The sequence below is a fragment of the Asparagus officinalis genome, chromosome 6 (genome assembly GCF_001876935.1).
Source record: "Asparagus officinalis chromosome 6, Aspof.V1, whole genome shotgun sequence".
Classification (NCBI taxonomy): domain Eukaryota; kingdom Viridiplantae; phylum Streptophyta; class Magnoliopsida; order Asparagales; family Asparagaceae; genus Asparagus; species Asparagus officinalis.
In genome coordinates this window covers 7,307,615-7,328,495 of record NC_033799.1, presented here as the reverse complement: position 1 = coordinate 7,328,495, position 20,881 = coordinate 7,307,615, and the positions used below count along the sequence as shown (strand labels likewise).

Here is a 20,881-nt window from a genome sequence, read left to right as displayed (position 1 = left end):
GTATTTAGTTTTGGTGTAGTTTTATAAACACTAAGATTTTGATATAGTTCTGCAAATACGCATAATTTAAGGGGTATACATACAAAAGTCACTGTGAAATTTGGATCCTTTAATCTAAACCCGAAATCATGTCCGGGTCCGTGATCAGCCTATTCGACCCGAAACCCGCTTCTACCTCCAGTTCCCATCCCTAAAACCCTCATCTCAAATCTGCCGCCTCCTCATTCCGCGATGGCCACCGCCGACGACGACAAGAGAAAGAGAAAGAACAACGAACACAAGAAGAAGAAGAACGATCCTCAAGAGATCGAACCAGAAGAAAAGACAAAGAAAAACAAGAAGCGGAAGCTTCAACAGAACCAGAATGAAGACGCGGGACCGGACCACGGCAAGCCTAGGGCAAAGCAAGATAACCGAAGGAAGCACGGCCGGGACAAGCACGCCGTCGTCACTGACGAGCGGTTCGCGTCGATCCGCGGTTCCAGCGGGTGCCGAAGAAGGAATCGAAGGTGGCGATCGACTCTCGATTCGCGAAGATGTTGTCGGATAAAAGTTTCGATTCGTCGTCGGCGCCTGTTGATAAGAGAGGGAAACCGAAGAAGGAGAAGGAGGTGAATCCTTTGACGCGTTATTATCATAACGAGGAAGAGGAGAGAGAAGAGGAGGAGGAGGAGGATGAAGAGAGAGAAAGTGGATCGGAGGTCGAAGTTTCAGAGGGGGAGAGTTCGTCGACTGATGATGAGGATGAGTATGATTTCGACGACGAAGAGGTGAAGATTTTGTTTGTTTGCTTGACATTTGATATGTTTTTAGCTTCTCTTTTTATCGCTGTTTTCTGAATATTGAAGTGAAGTGTAAGATATCCGTCAAAGAAATGTACCATGAGTGTTTTAAACCAAAACATGTGTTATATAATTGGGCACACATATGCATAAATGTATGTATATACTCAAGAAGTGATCAAGGAGTGTCCGACACGGACATGGGAAGTGTCGGACACGGATACGGGAAGTGTCAGACATGGATACAGGAGCCAAGATGAAGTGTCTTGGTAACATAGCCTTCCACTCATCATATCATGCTTATAAAAATTTGTGTGGCAGTCTGATACTGGCCTTCTTCTTCTTCTAGTTGTTTTAAAATTTTGTTGGAACTTCTAATGCTATATCCTCTTTCTGGAAGTTATCTGCTAATATGTCTATCTTATGATATTTTTCATGCAAAAGGTGACTTGGTTATCTGTTTGGTTTAGAATTTTTTTCATTGTTTAAGTGAATTCGTTTTACGTGTTTTAACAGGACATAGTACAAAGCGATATTGCTACTTATCTGATGGCAGGCCATGAGGATACATCATTAACATTAACTGAACAAGAGACTAACAGACTTGCAGTTGTTAATATGGACTGGGATCATATAAAGGTTTGTATGCCTCTCAGACCGTTATTGATGTGATCGTAGCAATGACTGTTGAAAGTATGAAGTTACACATCATCTTATTGGCTATTCACACTAAACTAAGATTATTTGCCTTTCTTTGTAGGCTGTTGATCTGTATGTAACAATAAGTTCATGCCTCCCGAAAGGTGGACAGATTCTGTCGGTGAGTATTTATCCATCTGAATTTGGTCTTAAGTGCATGGAGGTTGAGGCAGTTCGTGGCCCATCTGCTCTGATCAATAACAATGAAGAACATAGCGAAGATGAATCGGAGAGTGAAGATGAAAACGTACGTAATGAAAAACTACGAACATATGAGTTGAATAAATTAAGGTAATTGTCTAAAATCATTACTTTAGTTAAATTTTCTCTGCTTATACTTTTATGCAGAAAACCGTTATTCTTGTAAGTCAGAGTATAGCCGTTTTCACGCAAATATATAATGATTACTGTCTAATTCTGAGGGCCCATCCTTCAGTTAATTTGTATGCTTTTTAATTCTCTGACACGTGGGAGCTTCTTAATTGGATTTGTATTTCGTCTTCATTATTTTTGAAGAAATATGATATTAACTTGAACATTCAGCACGTTAGAAGTTCAATATTATTTGTCAATGTTGTGAGATTTCTTTCTATAGTGTTCTCTTAACTTCCATTTTACTGGATTTATACTATTTTTTTCAGTGAAATAATTTGAACTCATTTGGGTATAAGTTGATTTGTTTATTTCAAAGCCAGAGAACATCACTTGAATATTTTGTTTCACATCCTGGCTGTTAGGGGTGGAAATGAACCAAATAATTAACAAATAGTTCGACAATTGTTCGAATAAGTATTCGGTCATATTCGATTCGTAGTTCATTTACCATTAAACAAATATTTTTTAGTATTCGAGTTTTCTAACAAATAGAATTTAACCAGATGTATATTCGATTCGTTTGTCTATTAAATATTCGTTTAAAATTGATCACAATTTATTACTTGTATTATTGCACATATGATGTCATATTTTTAACCCACATACCATTTCTACTTAAGTTTTATATACCGATTTTAAGATTTAAATAATCTTAAATCTGTTTTCTAATTAAAATTTTAATTTAAATATATATACATCATATATTATAAAGGAATACATTTTATTTATGAATTCTAATACTATTTGAAAATCAAATTCTTTAGCGGTATAAATATACTTTGATATTCGATAAGTATTCGTGAATATTCATGAATATTTATCAAATACCAAGTATTCGAGTTCGAATTCGAAAAACTAGATATATGAATATTAGAGTTCACATTCGAATTCGATAATTTTAAACAAATACAAATACGAACACCTTAGTATTCGATTCGATTCGATCGTTTACCACCCCTACTGGCTGTTATACGTCATCCTGCGATTTTCCTCAGGGGCGGAGCCAGGTTTTTCATTCAGATCGGGCACAGTATCATATGATTAATTAGAGAATAATTAACTAGAGCAATATAAATTTTATGTAGATTAAATTTTCATCATAAATGGCAATAGCAACCAGAAAAATATTTACGATTCTAAAAAAACCAGAAAAATATTTTTAAATATTTAAATAAATTTAAATACACTTAGTTGTCTAAAAGTTGTCTAAAAGAAGAACACTATGAATTAATCCAAGAAAGAATCGAAGTTGATGATGCAAATTGCGTAGGAGATGATTGAATATTTAATATTTAATATTGATTTTTAGATGATAAAAATTTCAATAGTTTGGCTTTGTTTATAGTGATTATTATGATTTAAATGAGATTAGGCAAGTAGAAATTAGTTGGTTGTCATTAAATACCACATTAGAATTGAATGACCGTGATATGCATATAATATAACAATGGTAAGATAGGAAAGTTTACGTGAGAGTCAATTAGACAGAATTTAAGGTGGGTCCCATCTCTTTAATATGGGGTGTAATATTGCATTCAAACTAATTACCAAAATGACTTTGCCAAATCTCAGGTTGGGCACTTGCCCAGCTTGAGAAATATGTGCGTTTGCCCCTGATTTTCCTCCTACATACTTGGTTCCTCAGGACTACCCTAAAAATAAGTTGAAATTTTGCTATAAAAAATACAAGAAAAAAAGTCCTACTGGAAGGGATTCAAGGAGATTTGATGGTGCAGACTTGGCTTCTTAATTAGGCACAACATGATAAATTAATCTCAAACAATTTCCTCATTAATGGAATTCCAATTGCAGATAAATTAATCTCAAACCATTTCCTCATTAATGGAATTCCAATTGCAGATTCACTGTAGCTGTATAAAGTTTTGCTTTTGGTGGTTTTGTATCAAATGTTTTGGTAGTTGATCATAACTTGTGCTATAATTCTAATTTATGGTCACCTTGGTTGGAGTCTAGCTGGTAAACCTTTACTATTTGAACTTGCAACCATTGTTTTTTGATCTTTAGCCTTTCTTTACAAACTGACAATATGGTGTAATAGCTGCTTTTGTGTAGCTATGAGTTTAAAAGACATCTAAGCTTTTGCTTTAATGAAATTCTTATCAGAAACTCTTAACATGTAGCTTATTGTAACAAGTCATCTGATTGAAAGTTTGTATGGTTTCATTTTCCAGTTATTACTATGGCGTTGTGGTGTTTGATTCAGTTGCTACTGCGAGCCACATTTATAAGAATCTTGATGGCACTGAGCTTCTAAGAACGTCAAATGTGTTTGACTTGCGATTCATTCCTGACTCTATGGAGTTTAAGCATCCTCCTCGTGACATGACAGCTGAGGTATTTGTTTCTAAATAAAATGCTATTTTAAATGGGCCGGTTTATGAGAATGATTTGATGTTAGAATTTAAAAATTAAGTAAGCTGTGTTTACTAAAATTGACATGTCTTAAGACTTCTAATAGAACTGGAAAGACGAACAATGATTTAGTTTCTGAAGATAACAACATTTTTGCAGTTTCTTTCTTGTTCCTTTTCTTCATAGCAGCTAAAGTTGCTTATCTCTCTGTATTGTCACATCATCTGACTTTTTCAAAAAGTATATTGCCATATGAAAACGATCTTCGACATTTTTTGGGCATGGGAGCTGGAAACTTGTAGATAAATTAGGTTTGACTACAAAGTAATTTGATATTTGATCACCTGCAGATGCCACACAAACAGACACTTCAAGAGAAAGTGAATCTCCAACTTGTTTTGTGTATTTCATAAATTCAACACTTTATAGCAAAATAGTAAAGAGTAGGAATCTGTACGCATTTTACTGAAAGTAAATACTGTTGGCTTTATTATAGACCAACTTGAATTTCCCTTGAACTTTCAGTGAACTTTCTTCCCTTAGTGACCATCTGTGAAACTGAGCTCGGAATGGAGGTTGGCTCTCCAATTTAGTTTTCCATAGCGAGATAATTTTTGGACTTGGTTGTCCTGAAAACAGAGGAAGAATTGTTGCCAGATTAATAAGAGATTTGGAAGGTTCCTGGGAATTTCTATAAGAAGCTAGTATACTGTGGTCTTTGAAAGCACCCTAGGGGGGACAATAGGATTTATGCTAATCTAATCCTATTTAATACCAATTAAAACTTATTAACAAATTATCCTAGCAAATAAGATAAACAATAACTTATATGCGCAAGGATATGTAAACTACGGGCACATAAACATGAGCAATGACAATATAGAATGAATGAACAATGAGTACAAATAAATACGTCAATGCAAACTCAAACAAGCGATATGATCACGGAGTTCGGTCCCCTCAACCTACGTCTCCGCTCCCCACTCCCGGGAAGAATCCACTATCACAACCGGGTTTTCGACGTTCACCCGAAAAACGTTTACATCACACAGTATCGGTTTTCAACGCTCACCGATCAACATTCACAATTACTCACAATGCAACTACACAAATATCACCTCAAGTGTTGGCCTCTCACGTGTCTCCCTCAAGTGCTCAGAATTACTACATCTCACTAGGTTTTACTACCGACGTCACTCCTCTTGGGACCGACCACGTCTCTCACATCTACACTCCTCTTGGTGTACAAGTGTAATACAATGTGAATCATAAATAAAGCTCAATTACAAATAGTTTGTACTCTAAACAAGGATGAGAACTCAATTAAACTCACACTCAAGAACCACTCACCACAACCCAAATTATACAATGTATAAAATACTAAAAGCTCTGTGTGTGTTCAAATGAGTGAAATAAAAACTAAACTCAATATAAAATCTAGCTTAATGAAAACATAATCAGCAATAATTATATGTAAAGCTAGAAATTGAGTTTAGAGAAACTTCTTTGAAAAACAAGAGTGAAAGAGATGAGAGATTGAAGCTCAAACACGAAATGATGATCTCTTCTTCCTCTTGTGAAAACCTCTTCACATAAACAATTGAAAACAAGCTTAAACAAACTTTAAACACCCTTAAACTTGTTTTAAAAACTCTCTTAAATGATGAATAGAACTGAGGTATGAGGGGGTATATATAGGAAACCCCAAAGCTCAAGAAAAACCCAACAAAAGACAAAAATACCCAAAACAGTGAAAGCTAGAAAAAACTAGCCGTTGGGCCATCAGTCGACTGACGGGTTGCATCAGTCGACTGATGAGCTGACCGTTACAGGCAGTACACAGCATATCAGTCGACTAAAGACCTCATTAGTCGACTGATAAACTCATCAGTCGACTGATAGTTCATCAGTCGACTGATAGTTCATCAATCGCAAAAACAGAAACTTTTATAATTTTCAGACGATTTCTTCAGTTGGTTGATAAAATCCATCAGTCGACTGATAACAAGTTATCAGCCAGAAACAAACATTAAATTTAAATTTTCAAACCTCTTTTAAAATAGTAAATAAATTCTAAAAAATGTAAAACTTTGGGGAATGCTTATAAACATGAATATGAACATGTTGAAAAAGGAATTTTTCAAATTGCACTTCCCAATTATGAAAACTCATGATTTTTTAAAACTAGTCCAAAACATGAAAACTAAACATACATGTTTTTAACATTTTGACTTAAACAATATTTTAAAACTTTATAAAATGATTTTATAGACTTAATAAAAGATATAAACTATTGTTGTTAAGTCTATAAACCAATTATTCAACATTTTCACAAATTCATATTTATGTAAACATGAAAACCAAAAACCAAAACTTGTATATATATATATATATATATATTATATATATATATATATATATATATATATATAATATATTATATATATATATAATATAATAGGAGTAATATAGCAAAACTTGGCGTAAACTTATATAGTGGACGCCACTAAGTTTCTTATCCATTTGATGATACTTGATTGAGCTATATTGTTGGATGATCGCTTCGGTTAAACTTGATCTACATATTCTAAAAACCCAACACACCGACAATTTGGTGTGAGCTCGTTGTGGTTTGACCCTAGCGTGCGAGATGTAAAAAGTTCTATTCACTCGAAACCGTTAAAATTGACACGAGTGATGAAGGGTCAAACTAGACGGGTTCACCTCAAATTTGTGTGTTTGAGGTTTTAGAATATGTAGATCAAGTTGAACGGAACGGATCATCCACAATGTAGCTCAATCAAGTGATCATCAATGGATAAGAAACTTGTGACGTCGCACTTAAGTTGACAGAAGTTTTACTCTCTCTCTCTCTCTCTATCGTCTCTATATATATATATATATATATATATATATATATATATATATATATATATAGAGAGAGAGAGAGAGAGAGAGAGAGAGAAACCAATATTTGTATGTGTGTACGTGATTGAGCTTGAAGTATCTACACACAAGTATAAACCTAAACTAAATTACCCAAGCTTGAATGTCTTCAATATAGCTCATCTTGGTAAACTTTGCGGATGAAGCTTGATCTTGAATATGACTTAAATTGTGTAATGGTTTCATACCGATATTTCCTTCCATCCTCCAATGGATATGATCGTGAAAGCTCTAGACCATCCAACCTCCAACAGATTGTTTGTCTAGAATAAATAAAAACACAAACACTAGACAAACAATATTAGTTGTAAATTGTTTGTTAAAACCAGTATTTTCAATGCGCGAGGCGCAATGCGGAGCGCAAAGTCAATTTACGCGCACATGCGCAAGGCGCAATGCGATGCGCGCGCCCGAGCGAAGCGAGGCGCACTCCAGACCACAAAAATTTTAAAAATATACAAGATGCATGAAAAAATATATATTTGTGAAATTTTACATAGAAAATGTCAAGGACTCAAGTTTCACAAATATATATTTTTCTTGTAGCTACAGTAACAAATTAACGGTAGCTACAGTAACAAATTAATACTTAATTTTGCATAGAAATTTTTTTCGGTGAGCATATGGCAGTACAGGAAAAAAAAAGAAAAGAGGAATCTGGAAAATCTAACAATTAACAGTAGCTACAGTAACAAATTAATACTTAATTTTACATAGAAAATTTGTGAGCATATGCCAGTACAGAAAAACAGTTAAAAAAAGAAGAAAAGAAGAATCAGGAAAATCTAACAATTAACAGTAGCTACAGTAACAAATTAATATTTAATTTTTACTGTTCAAATGCCTACGGTACAAAAAAGTAAAAAGAAGACCGATTGAGCTCACCGACCTAAAAAAAGGAAAAGAGGAGAAAGGAAAGAAAACTGGAAAACAACATCGAAAAAAAAGGAGAAGCGATGAAAAGAAAACTGGAAAACATCGAAAAAAGAAAGGAGAAGAACCTGGCTACTAGCTGCTGTCGATCGTCGCTCGCCGTCACCGATTGAGCTCACCGTCGCCGTCGTTTGTCGTTGTGGCTTGCTGCTGCCGAGTGGAGACCGTAATAATGGGTATCGGGAGAATGAGCGACAGAACCCTAGCCCAACTTCTTATTTTCTTTTCGGGTTTAAGTTTGAACCGGGTTTGTACCCAATAACCCAGCTTCCTCCTTTGCTTACAGCTTTCTCCTTTGCTTTCCTTTGCTTTCGAGTCTGAGGCGCACGCCTTGCGCTTGCGTCAAGCGCTGCAGGGCGCTCCCCAGGCGCGCGCCCGACGAAAGTGAAGCGCCCCGCACCTGCTGCGGGGCGCTAATCCACTGCGCCGAAGCGCTTCGCGCCCGAGGCGCGCGCCTCACTGCGCCCTTAAAAACACTGGTTAAAACATCATCATAACAAAAAGGCCAACAGTCTTTAGTTTTATGTTAAAAGAGATGAATTCGTGGTGTTTTTTTGCAATTTAGCTTGTATTAAATTTCTGATTAATTCTTTCCTTTCTCGTTAATAGCTGAAACACATTTCAAACTATATTTATTTTGAGATAGAAGCAAATTGATTATTCAGACTGTTACAATATGGAGAAAACATAAATGATATTTATCATTTGTATAATTCTATTGATGTATATATGGTTTGATGGTAATTCATTCTTCATGTACGACATTATTGTATATTTTTCTTTCTGTGTTGTTTTTTATTTCGGGCACAAAAATATTGATGACTTTTGGCAGATTACTACTTTCCATTTTACAATTTGTAATTTTTGTATTTTATTTCAACCCTTATTGCCTGCTTTATGAGACAGTTATTTTCCATTAAATATCTTGGTGATTCATTTTTCTGTTTCAGCCACCTACAAGCTACAACGTACCAGATTTCCATACTCGTGCTTTACAACACAGCAAGGTTAACTTAACATGGGAGGAAGATGAACCGAATCGTACAAAGTTTTTGAAACGGAAGTTCAACACTGATCAGGTTGGTAGTATTATGACCTTTCTAGTTGTATCCCAAATGTTTCTATTTAACCTTTTCATTACTTCAGCTCCTTCTGTTTTAAGTCAATAAATTTAAGTCTTGTCAGGAATTATGATCTATGATACAATAATAAATCATGATTGTTGGTTGTGGACACGAGTGCCGTTTTGACACATAAATCGAGTATTAATCATGAAATATTTGATTAGTCTATAGCTCGGGCCAATATACATGGTCATTTGGGATTATCCCATTTATGCTATATATAGGTTTTTCATGCTTGCATATGAAAAATCAGAAGTCATGAATTAATGACAGAGAAATTAATTTCGTGGTTTTTTAACATAAAAGGTGTGTGCTATTGACTTATAAATGATTTTTGATAAGACTGATTGATTACTAAATGTTTCCTGCATATCCTTCACGAAAAGGTAGATAGAGCACAACTAGTGGTTGGGCATTGTAAGCTGCATGAGCATGTGTGATGTGTCAGGGACACAAGCATCAATATTTTTCCTGGGAGAAGTCATTTCTGTTTCAGGTATTTGTATGTATGTTTGCATGATGCTTCTGCATGCTTGTGCCTTTATTTGTTTTGCTCATTTTCAAAACTAGTTATCCTTAAAGATGTTTTGAGGTTTTCTTTTACTCATGTTACAGTTAATTCGATCATATGATCTGTTGGAATGTAGATATTCAGTTGTGACTAGTTGTACCTATAAGCTTTTTTTGTGAGCTTACATCGCGAGTCTTAGTAGAACTGAAGATTACCGGTTCTATTATCGTAGCGGTTTTCTATTTATAAAACTTCTGAAATAAAGCTGCTTCATGAGTATCATTTTAAAGGGCTTTTTTACTTTTAATCTAGCAAAAGGAATATCCATGTTTTATGCTGTTACTGATGTATCCTTCTTTATCTCGTATAGCTGGATGAGTTGAATGAATACTTGGCTTCCAGTGATAGTGATGCTAGTGACGAGGAAGAAGAAATTGATGGCAGTGAGAATGAAGATGCAGGGGTTCCGCCTGATGGTAAATCCAAAAAACATATGCATAAAGAAAAGTTACGAGCGCTTCTACTCTCTGGAGATGGCTCTGGTTCAGATAAAGATGATGATGAGGACAATGACCAAGAAATGGAAATCACATTTAATACTGGCCTTGAGGACCTAAGCAAGCGCATTCTCGAGAAAAAGGATAAAAAATCCGAAACTGTCTGGGAACAAGTTCTTCGAAAAAGAAGCGAGAAGAGAAAGGCAAGGAAGAATCGGTCAAAGTACTCTGATGATGATGATGATGACAGTGATTCCGATGTCCAAGAAGCAACTGATCAGCCTGATGATTTCTTTATGGAAGAAGAGCCTTCTGATTCTGATGCAGAGGTTGCCGATAAGAAGAAGGGAGATTCAAAAAAGAGTAAAAAAGGTAAGAGTAGTAGAAAAGAGAGGAAGAAGTCTCTGGATGAATACAAGGACCAGGAAGTGAGTAAAGCAGAACTGGAGCTGTTGTTCGCGGAAGATCAAGATGGTAAAGGTCAGAATGCAAAGGGGTACAAGATCAAACTTAAGAAGGGCAAAGGAAAGAAGGGGAAGGAAGAATCTCTTGAGGCTAAGTTACCTGATGTTGATCCCTCATCTGATCCTCGATTCTCTGCCTTATTCAATTCTCATCTCTTTGCCTTGGATCCCACTGATCCACAGTTTAAGAGGTATAGTCTTGAAGTCCTCAGTTTTAAAACGATGCTTGATTCCACATCTAACCTAATAAAATTGGAGCACACCACTGTTTTGAATCGCTGTCTTCTATCTATCTATATTAGGTGATTGTGATTCATTTCAAATCTAACATTTACCAAGTCTTCCTGTTATTTGTTCCACTTATTACTTTGTAGATTAGGCTCCCAAATCTTTGTTGATTCTTTATTCGACTCTAAATCTGCATATCAGAACCCCAAATCCATTAAGTTGTTTTTAGGTAAGACCCCTAAATCTGAAGTTGTTTTGAACATGACCCTCACATCTATTAAGTTTTGTTAAATAGACCCACATGTACTTCAGAAATATGAAGTTTCTTGTGGGTCTAATATAGAATTAACAAAAATTTGAGTGACAAATTACTTTTTGTTTAAGTGAGTTGCAAATTACAATCGTCTCATAAGCAATATATGTCTAGATTAAAAGTACAGATTCCTCACGGTGGAAATGATTCAAACCCACATCTCATTGCCATTTGAATTCATATTGAAACCTACTCTCCTTTTTCTGCGCTTCCACAGGAGTGCTGCGTATGCTCGTCAGAAGCTTGGAAAACAGAAGATAGTGAAGAAAACAGGGCAATCAGAAGAAACCGCAAATGTACCGGAACAAGTTGAGATCTCTAATAACGATCCGAAGAAGAAGGAGAAGTACGAGTTGTCATCAACTGTTCAGTCACTTAAGAGAAACCTGGGAAATCTGAAAAAGGGTACCAGGAGCAGATGATTTTCTTTATTTTTGTACCTTCATCTTATACTGGCTGTGAAGAATTTTGTTAGCTTCGTAGTATTTTATTTCCGGCCTGTTATTTATGCTGTTGTGAGATGCGGCTGCTTTAGTAGAGGAAAATTGAGAGCAGGGAAAAAAAAAAGAGAGGCTCGGGTTATGTTTTTCTGAGTACAAAATACAGGGTGCGTGACTGATTTTGTACTATGTTATTATTGTACTCAAGCGTGTATTTGTGAATTGTTATTGACACCCATTTCTATTTTTCAAAGATACTTCAATGGTGTATATTTAAGGTAGAATAACACGTAGGGTATATTTATCTTCTTCTTACGTTGAACTTCTTACAAACTAGAAAGAGATTTTACTATTTGACGACCCTTTTCAAAGAACAAAGATACTTCTTCACAAGGATTGATGCGAGGTGGCACCAGGTAATTCGAATAACAAATGTATTTACAACACGGTACGGTTCCGACCGCTTTGTTGAAATGCTTTTCTATTTGAACTTAGTAGTAACTCGGCTTTGTTACACAAAATAGACTAAAATTGGGCCCGGTGGGATCAATTTTGACTAGGTTTTGAAAGCTAAAAATGACATAAGAAAACACAAAATAGACTAAAATTGGGCCGGATTTGAACATGTCCCAGTTTTAGCGAGTTGTCAAACAATAACTCCTACGTGTTTGTGTTAAAGGTTGTTGTAGTAACAAATGTATACACCAGTAGCTGCATCTCAAATTGCTGTATCTAAGTGTTGTTGCAACTAAAATGTAGTTATAACACACTAAAATTTTAGTGTGAATGCAACACCCATATTTTTAGCAATATTTTAGAGTTACAATAATATTTTTGTGTTGGAACTACATCTAACCAAATACTAATAGATATAGTTGGAACAACTACATCAATCCAAACCCATTCATGATGTTGCAACTACATTTGTAGTTTCAACGCCCTTAACCTAAACCAACCCCACTTTAAAGAGGAGCTTCTGTTTGGTTAAAAAAAAATTCTCTTGAAAGCCTGCCAAATAGTCACTTCTTTGGTAGGCTTTAAGCAAAAACGTCTCTAAAAAAGAGGATTTTGCTTGAAAGCATACCAAAAAGTGACACTTTTGACACTTTTAATAGGCTTTCAATGGCTTTCCCTCAAAAACAGAGAACCAAACAGCCCCTTGTAACGCGCAATGTTTTTGGACCCAATTAGTATGGACCTGCAAGGACTTCATTAATGCAGCACAAAGCTACAAACAACAACCAGAAGTATAGACTACGTGGCTCTGTTTAATGGCCGACGTTTCTCCCACCGTCACGCAACCAGCATGTGCTCGGTTCGTACCGAGCAGGGCCCCACCGACCAAAGGGCAAAGCCCAAGCCCGTTTCTAAAAAGAACGCCAAATCAACGATCCGCGGTCGGCCACGTCACTATCGGCCATTTATTCGCACCTGAAAGCGGCAGGACTCGGCGTCAACACGCATTCCTCGGTTCCTTTCTTCTGTGCTGTAATTTTTGGGCGGCCCCGTCATCACACGAATAAAGCAAAAAAAAAAAAAAAAAAAAAATTCACGAAAAGAAGAAGAGCTTTGCATACTAACCGCTGGCAATTCCATTTTTGCGAAAAATGTCGTGTGCTCGCACATTACCGACATACTTTAGCTTATAATTGAGTAGATTTGATCGGTGTCTTTTTCATCTTACAATCTGATGCGATGCAACCATGGATCAAGCATTTGCTCGCGATTGTCACATGCAAATCCTATCAGCACAGCCTACACGCAAATGTGACGTTGTAATCATAAGAATCGCGGAGATATCCAAAAGATCATTCTTTTTTTTTGGTATGGATCCAATAGCTCATTTGCGTGTGGACTGTTCAAATGGATTTTGTACTCCTTAGAAGAGCGTGCGATTTGAAATAAAAAATAGTTAATTGGATTGTCATGTTTGACAATAAAACCATGATTTCCAATTAGTTAAGGAAAACATATTATACTCTTTTATAAATTAGATGTGAACTTTAGAATTTTACATAATATGAAAGCTTGTCATTATCCATCTAATGTCTAAAAGTCAAAACTTTTCAACTCAACATGATTTTACAACACAAATTTCAGACAAAGCACGTTTAAATTTAAACAAGAGTGATCGGTAAGCCTCGCGTTTAATCTTCGTTAAAAGTCGAAGGGATAAGTAATTTGACCAGTCATAGAGACTAAAAGGACTAAATTTGCAAATAGTAACTGTACAAGGCTTGATATGAAAAGCTCCAGGAAATTAAGAAGAAAATATCACTTTTAAGGGACGCCTCCCTTGAAACGGGCTACGAATATTCTTCATTCTCTTTCCTCCCGCTCCTCCCTCTCGAATCGTCGGGGATAAATCGACTCGAAAAGAAATCGAGGAGAAGAGAGGGAGAAGCCCTAGGCTGGGTCTCGTCGGATTCTTGATCCCATCAATTTCGGCGAAAATTTCGGTTTTTGAGCTTCTGAAATCAATCAAGGTTTGATCCGAAAAGCCTTCTGTTTCTAAATTTTCTCTATTTTCTCGTTATGATTTCGATAGATCCTGTGTATTTAGGCCAATGTGTAATCCTTCGTGAGTTTTATTTGTCGATTTTAGGGTGCAGATAGATTCAGGCGTTGTGAACAAATGCAAAAATTTTGATGTTGATCTGCGCATTAGCGGCTGCTGTCTTGTTTTGAGCCATTTGGGTAACGTTTAGGATAAAATTGCGGGAAAATATTAGGAACTAAGGATATTAAGGATGAGAAAGGAAAATAGGTGGAAGTAGTGTACATAATTTCATAATGTTCAGGATTAGTGACGTTTAATGAATTTTGTAGCAAAGTAGCTCTGCTTTATGCAATCAATTAGCTTGCTTTATACAAGGCCTTGTGTTACACTCCCCTCGTAAAGTGAGACATAATCGATTGAGAGATGGTTTGGTCAAATGCAACGGAAGGTATTCAATGCCCCCAGCCACTTAGGAGAAGCGATAAGATTATAGTTATGCATTCACTCAATCTAGCCCACCATTGAACCCAATAAATTCATGATGTAATATTCATGGCTAAATTTCGAGGATGGTTGTCTTTAAATGCTTGGTTTGAGTTAAACTCTTCTGGCATTATATTTTATGAGCAAAGATTGTTGAGTTTAGGCACCACAATATTACCTGGACTTTTTTGAAGCACTTTCACGGCAATTTGAGATTTCAAAAGATCAAAGAAAATGTCGTAAAAGGCAAACGCATGAGGGGAAGCATGGGGATTTTTATGAGAAGAGACCATGACACGATGCATGATGTAAATGATCATTCCTTTTTTTTCAGAAATCAATCTTAGTTCATACTTTCATGATGGATTAAATTATTAACTTAGTTACTTCATCTCAAGCTTAATGTTTGGGTGATCATAAGCTGTTGAAAACCTAGCTTATCTTTCTTGTGAATTAAATTTCAGACTCAGTGTTCGTTCTGCTGGTCTTATTTTGTTTCCTTCTATCTGTGGACTACTAAAACTTTTGTTGGATTAAGCATGAATTCTCTGGCAGGGGCCATGGTTCTTTGTATCATTCAATGCTTGAACTAAGACTTTCAAGTTCTATTATAATCGACCTTTACAATGTTTTTCCTTTTAACCAAGACCAAGTTTCTTTCTTATTGTCTTTCTTTCTCTGAGAAGGGAGGTTTGAGTAGACTTGTGAGTGAAGCATATTGGCTTATGGTGTTTCTTCTCAACAGCTGAACATGCGGAATAACTGGTTCCTTTTCTCAAACTTGGATATAGATGGCGGATACAGTAACATCTTCCCTGCAGATCCAAACTTATCACAAGGTCTTGGGGCAGAATTTTTGTCCCATTCCCACCATTTTATTACATCTGGAAGTTTAGCTCTTCAAGAAACATTTAGTTGTATCTCCAAGTACGCCGGCACATTATTTATATGGTCCTCTACCAGGTCAAATTTCAATATATTTCGTAAACTGTCAAGAAGCTCACGGGGCTCAATGCCTAGAAGTAACCTATTTCCTACACAAATTAAACATGCTATTTCTTCAAGACAAGAGCCATTTTGGTTGCATTTTGCTGCTGGAGCAGATGCTGGATCTGGCATTCCAGTGTTTTTTGCTAAGCTTGCATCATCCGCCATAAGGTTCTTAGAAAAGCAAGTTCAGAAACATCAGGCTTTTTCTGTGCTATCATTAGCTGCAGCTCTAATGCCGCCATTTGACAATTTGTAAGTGTTCTTAACTTCTTGGTTAATGGCTAATGATATTATACAATTTCTCTTATATCTATGCTGGGGCAACATCATAAAACTTTGATATCGCCTAGAATGTTTTATTTGACCTTAATATGCTGCTTACTGGATTACTTAGTAGCATTTTGGGCAGTAGTCCTTCGTTGTTTACTCTAATTCTTTCTGTTGTTGATGGGCATAAGATCTTCAAAGGTACTGGCTGGTTCCATCCCAATGCAAGACCATGTTGATCAAGTAAGTGGGACTATGGATGATTATCGAGCTTGTGATAGTCTTGATATAACAAACACATTCTGGGCAAGAGATACAATTGAACCAAAAACTGGCATTACCTTCCCCTCAGTCTTAGACAGTTCTTTTTGTGGCGAAGATGGTTCTCGTTTAACAGCAGAGGTATTTCCCCCAAAATCTGTTACTTGTCTATAATTGCAATTCATTTTTGGTTGATTGGTATTCAATTACACACATGAAGGGCAGAATAAGTAGAAAATTAGCTGCGGAATACAGCCCAAATTCGCATTACTTATTTGATCATGTCCAGTTTCCTCTGTTATGATTTTATCATGTTCATAGGAAATGACGGCCATCAGTCCACTTAATTTGTTTACAATTTTGGTCTTTTAGTGGGAGCTCCTTTAATTATTAAATACTTATTGTCCACATTTTAATCATTGCTCAAGAACTGTAGAGAAAAGATGAGAAATATGCTAATGGCGTATAAAAGAATATGCTGAGAATACTTTAATGATTTCTTGTGTTGGAAGTTTCACATGTTTAACTAGCGGGTTATAAATAAAAAGATTTACATAGCTCTTGTTTAGACTGATTGACATGGTATCTGAGCCATAGACGTTATAGGATTTCCACAAGTCAAGTCAATGAGTCCTCTTCAACTACCTCTGACCTGGATCAAGCCTCTATGACTATGTCCAACCATGTTCGAGCCCACTCGGCAGAGCTTCAACCCCTCCAATGTTTTCACCTCCATTTACAACATGCCATCAACCCCGCCATTGTCTGAAAACGATCCTGCCACCTGCAACGTTGCCTGCACCTCATATTGCAGCCTTGATGTATGATGAGGAAGAATTTGGTTGATGTTTTGTGTTTGAATTTAGTTTTGAAGATTGCCACTTGTTTCTTGCTACTTTATCCCATGGCTCATGTAGACATTGTTCTACAACTCTTTGATTTGCATTGCTTAGTTCTCATGTTTGAGGCTGGATACAAAGCCATACCATGGTAGAGGACTTCTAATGTTTGTTTGGCTAATAAATGATGTTTCACCTTCACTTTGAAGGAGTTGTACTTTGTACTCTCAATTTTTTGTTTCCATTTTCTACTGTTCTGTTATTATATTTGTGAAGTTATCATCTAGTTGCTGCTGTTACTGTTTGTCATATTGTTTGCCGGATGTAAACCTTTCTGTTTATGTAGCATTTTATTAACTTTTAGTTGTCATCAATATAACATGTTCTTACTCTTCTTTCAGGTTCTTGTTGGAACTGGTTCTAGGAGTATGAGAGTAATAAAAATAAAAACTTTGAAGGTTTATGCATTTGGATTTTGTGAGTATATCTTCTTATTCTTCATGTTGTTGCTTGTTTCATTTGCTGATAATTTTCTTAATGATTTGCCAGTTATTCATATCTGAAGTTTAATTATAGTCTTAACCTCCAATGACAATCTTTAGAATGTCATCCTTAAGGGTCTCTTTTGTTAATCTATTTCTTTTCATGTAGATGTCCAACCCAGTTCACTCTGTAAGAAATTGGGTCCCAAATATGCCAATGTGCCAGTCAATGAGTTGGAAAACCGATCAGAGTTTTTTGAAGATATTCTCAGGTATTCCCTTAGGAAATTTTCTTTGCATTATTATCATTTAATATCCTTTTTCGGTCATCTTTAGATGGTATCATGTCTCAGTTCTCAGCATCAGCCTTTTTCTTTTCTTATCTTAGGTTAATTGCAAATCCACCTCCTGTTCTATAGGGGGTTAGCCATCTTAAACTTTTTTTAGCAGTACTTAGACCCCCATTATTTGTACCCATCAAGTGGGTGTCACCTGATGTGATGTCAACAACATGTTACAAAAAGATCCCTGATATTTTAGTGGGTCACATAGAGACCCCCTATTCTATTATAGGTTTTTGAAGATACAGATTTTATAATACTGGTGCATACTGCATATAGTGGTGAAATAGCTCCTTTTTTGGGTGTCAGGGGGTCTAAAATGAGGAAGTTCAGAAGTAACAAATAGCTCACCTCTTATATTACAGGGGATGTGTTTCAATTAACCCCTTTTCTTTGGTAATCAATGAACCATAGTGGTTTTTTTTCCATTAAAAGCTAGATAGTTTTTATTATATCTTTGTGGGAACTAGATCTGTGATCAGTGAACAGTGTTAATTTATCTATTTACTCCTTCACATGCTTGAATTTATTTAAATGTAACACATTTTCATTGATAACCATGCAGGGAGGATATTCATATGACTGTCAGGTTGGTGGTTAATTGCAATGGGCTCAAAATCAGTACTGTACGAGAGTAAGTGACCATTCTATTCTAAGAAAATTTTGAATGGTTTTTCATTATTTTAGATGCCACTTTCTAATAGTCAGTCTGATATGCTCTATAATATCCTTTGCTGTGAAGGAAGTTTCTTTTGGTGGTTTTCATTTCTTGACTGTACTTTTGCACCATGTTTTTTGCAAGAATAAGTTCTTACAATTGCTAGGATTTGTCATTATATGCTTTTTTGTGATCAGATAAATGTCCTTCATTAAAGCCTCAAATAGGAATTTACCAAATCTGTGCAGGATAAATTAAAATAGCACCTCCAAAATGGCAATGTTAGGTTCAGCTCTTCAATCCATATGGTACTATATGACAAATACTTCACAACATGACAACAACCACTAACTTGTTATTTGGTTCTAAAGCGCAAAACTTAGTAGCCATACAAGTTACTGGCTTCTGGACACAGAAATCACTAACTCTCAATATAGCTAAGAACGGGGGGGGGGGGGGGGGGCCTAAAGATATTACAAGAATAGGAACCTGGTATTGCTTGGGAAGTGGAGAACAACCTGTAGCTGATCATCTTAATCGCTGGTGTTTTCTTCTGAAAAGATGTTGCGCTTTTCCTTGTGGAAGGCTTAAGTTAGTGGTTTAGAATGGTGTGAATTGATCCTGGCATGTTATCTAGGTGCTCATTTTGAGTACTTTATGCAACTATGGAACCTGTTAACATTTATCCTTGCTTTTCCTAGGTTAAGGCCCATTATGTTTCTCATTATTTATGACGCCTTTTATATTAGACATCACTGCGCGCACGAGCTTGACAACATTGCCATGTGACATTCTCAAATGATTTATTGCAGTGCTTTTGAGAAATCGCTCCGGGCTCGGTTGCAGAAGGTAACTATTACTGCACTGATCTACCAGATTTGATACATGCTAGCTGTTTCTAAATATTCTATCAGATGCATTGTGCTGACTTCTTCCTCATTCGTAATTAGATGAACCCTGGCACAGATTATCATTGCCTGAGAGCATTTGGTTCTTATTTCCAGAAAGAAATTCCATTACCTGTGGTAAGCTGCATGTTTTCTGCATTATCAACTATCATGCTGAGGATACTTATCATGCTTACAGTAAAAGTATAAATTTCAGGGCACAACTATTGATTTTAAACAAACAGTAGAGGGCCAGCTGATAACAGAAAGTGAGTACTACTGGCTAAGTCTTCGTGCTTTTCCTTCTTCTTTCCTCTCATTTATGTTGAGTCTTGTAAATGATGTTATATGCAGTTGGTGGTAATCTTATTGGTGCCGTCCACAGCAAAGATTTGTGCAGTAAGTCGGATACTTTCTATGTTAACTTTAAAGTTTATGCGTTTATCATTGTTTTTCTTGGAATCTACTTTTTTTCATGGGTTACCCAAAAAAATAAAGTTCTTTTGGCTTCCCAAACTTCATAATCTCAGTGTCATGAGATTGTGAAATTAATAAGTTATAAGAGGCTCAATTGTATGACTGTTCCTGTAGATTTTAACCACCCAATCGAGCATATTTCACTAATCTAAACCATTTTGACCTAAATATATTGGTATATTAGCAGAACTTTTTGTTTTGGGTGACGGGTTCCAAATCATAAAAAATGTTTGGTTGACTTTCCTGTCTCACATCAAATTATGAATAATGTGTAGTCCATCAGATGTTTAGGGTCCGTATCTTACTTTGAACATCAGATATTTAGAGTTTCCAAAACATAAACATATGTTCCACCTATATTTTATGTTTACCTGCATATAAAAAAGCACTCCAAAGCTCGCTCTTAAGATTTTGAATGCTGAATGCTGATTGAATATGCAGGGGCTTTCTTCGACATGTACATTGGTGATGCTCCTGTATCAGTGCAAACCAAGCAGGAAATAGCACAAAATGTTGCAGGCCTAATGAAGAGATGCTAAGATAAGAATCAACTAGTTTGAACGGCTGTCTCGGTACCAAGCAGACGATTCTTTTATACAATCATAATATAGAGATAGAATCAGATTTAAAAGTAGACGGTATATATCATGTAAAATAGAGAGATGAACAATATCATCTCGTATCCATGTCCAAGATTTATCCATGTAAACTTTGTTGCCCGTGTGAAAATAGAAGTTTAGCCTCACTGGTTATTAGAAAAGAGATTCGTACTTTGAAGTAAGCGCCTCGGCTTTGGATTCCCGTGTTTGTTTACAAAGGGGCTGCAATAAACACTGGTGATTTGCTGCACTTTTTTTTTTTGGATTTTTTTTTTTTTTTGGGGTGGGATTCGTACTTTGAAGTAAGCGCCTCGGCTTTGGATTCCCGTGTTTGTTTACAAAGGGGCTGCAATAAACACTGGTGATTTGCTGCACTTTTTTTTTTTGGATTTTTTTTTTTTTTTGGGGTGGG

At 36.0% G+C, this 20,881-nt stretch overlaps 2 protein-coding genes across 3 annotated transcripts; both read left to right on the top strand.

The window, feature by feature from the left end:
- LOC109844499 (pre-rRNA-processing protein esf1-like) lies at window positions 465-11,957 on the top strand. The gene is made up of 7 exons (XM_020413553.1): window positions 465-770; window positions 1,299-1,421; window positions 1,543-1,772; window positions 4,049-4,211; window positions 9,059-9,187; window positions 10,114-10,895; window positions 11,463-11,957. The coding sequence occupies exons 1-7, from the start codon at window positions 537-539 to the stop codon at window positions 11,665-11,667; spliced, it is 1,866 nt and encodes a 621-aa protein (XP_020269142.1). The 5' UTR covers window positions 465-536; the 3' UTR covers window positions 11,668-11,957.
- On the top strand, window positions 13,994-20,651 carry LOC109844937 (fatty-acid-binding protein 2). 2 transcript variants are annotated; one of them, XM_020414112.1, is made up of 11 exons: window positions 13,994-14,171; window positions 15,414-15,910; window positions 16,117-16,327; window positions 17,427-17,502; window positions 17,677-17,779; window positions 18,414-18,482; window positions 19,319-19,355; window positions 19,457-19,531; window positions 19,611-19,662; window positions 19,748-19,792; window positions 20,312-20,651. In XM_020414112.1, the coding sequence occupies exons 2-11, from the start codon at window positions 15,420-15,422 to the stop codon at window positions 20,407-20,409; spliced, it is 1,257 nt and encodes a 418-aa protein (XP_020269701.1). In that variant the 5' UTR covers window positions 13,994-14,171; window positions 15,414-15,419; the 3' UTR covers window positions 20,410-20,651. The 2 variants fall into 2 exon arrangements, with proteins under 2 accessions (XP_020269701.1, XP_020269700.1); XM_020414111.1 differs by having other exon boundaries at window positions 15,355-15,910.

Excerpts from the sequence above, each read along its gene's own strand:
- LOC109844499 (XM_020413553.1), top strand. The coding sequence starts at position 537 with ATGTTGTCGGATAAAAGTTTCGATTCGTCGTCGGCGCCTGTTGATAAG. Across the intron at positions 771-1,298 it reads ATGATTTCGACGACGAAGAG|GACATAGTACAAAGCGATAT; the intron begins GTGAAGATTTTG and ends GTGTTTTAACAG. Across the intron at positions 1,773-4,048 it reads TATGAGTTGAATAAATTAAG|TTATTACTATGGCGTTGTGG; the intron begins GTAATTGTCTAA and ends TTCATTTTCCAG.
- LOC109844937 (XM_020414112.1), top strand. The coding sequence starts at position 15,420 with ATGCGGAATAACTGGTTCCTTTTCTCAAACTTGGATATAGATGGCGGA. Across the intron at positions 19,532-19,610 it reads AAGAAATTCCATTACCTGTG|GGCACAACTATTGATTTTAA; the intron begins GTAAGCTGCATG and ends TATAAATTTCAG. Across the intron at positions 19,663-19,747 it reads GGGCCAGCTGATAACAGAAA|TTGGTGGTAATCTTATTGGT; the intron begins GTGAGTACTACT and ends TGTTATATGCAG.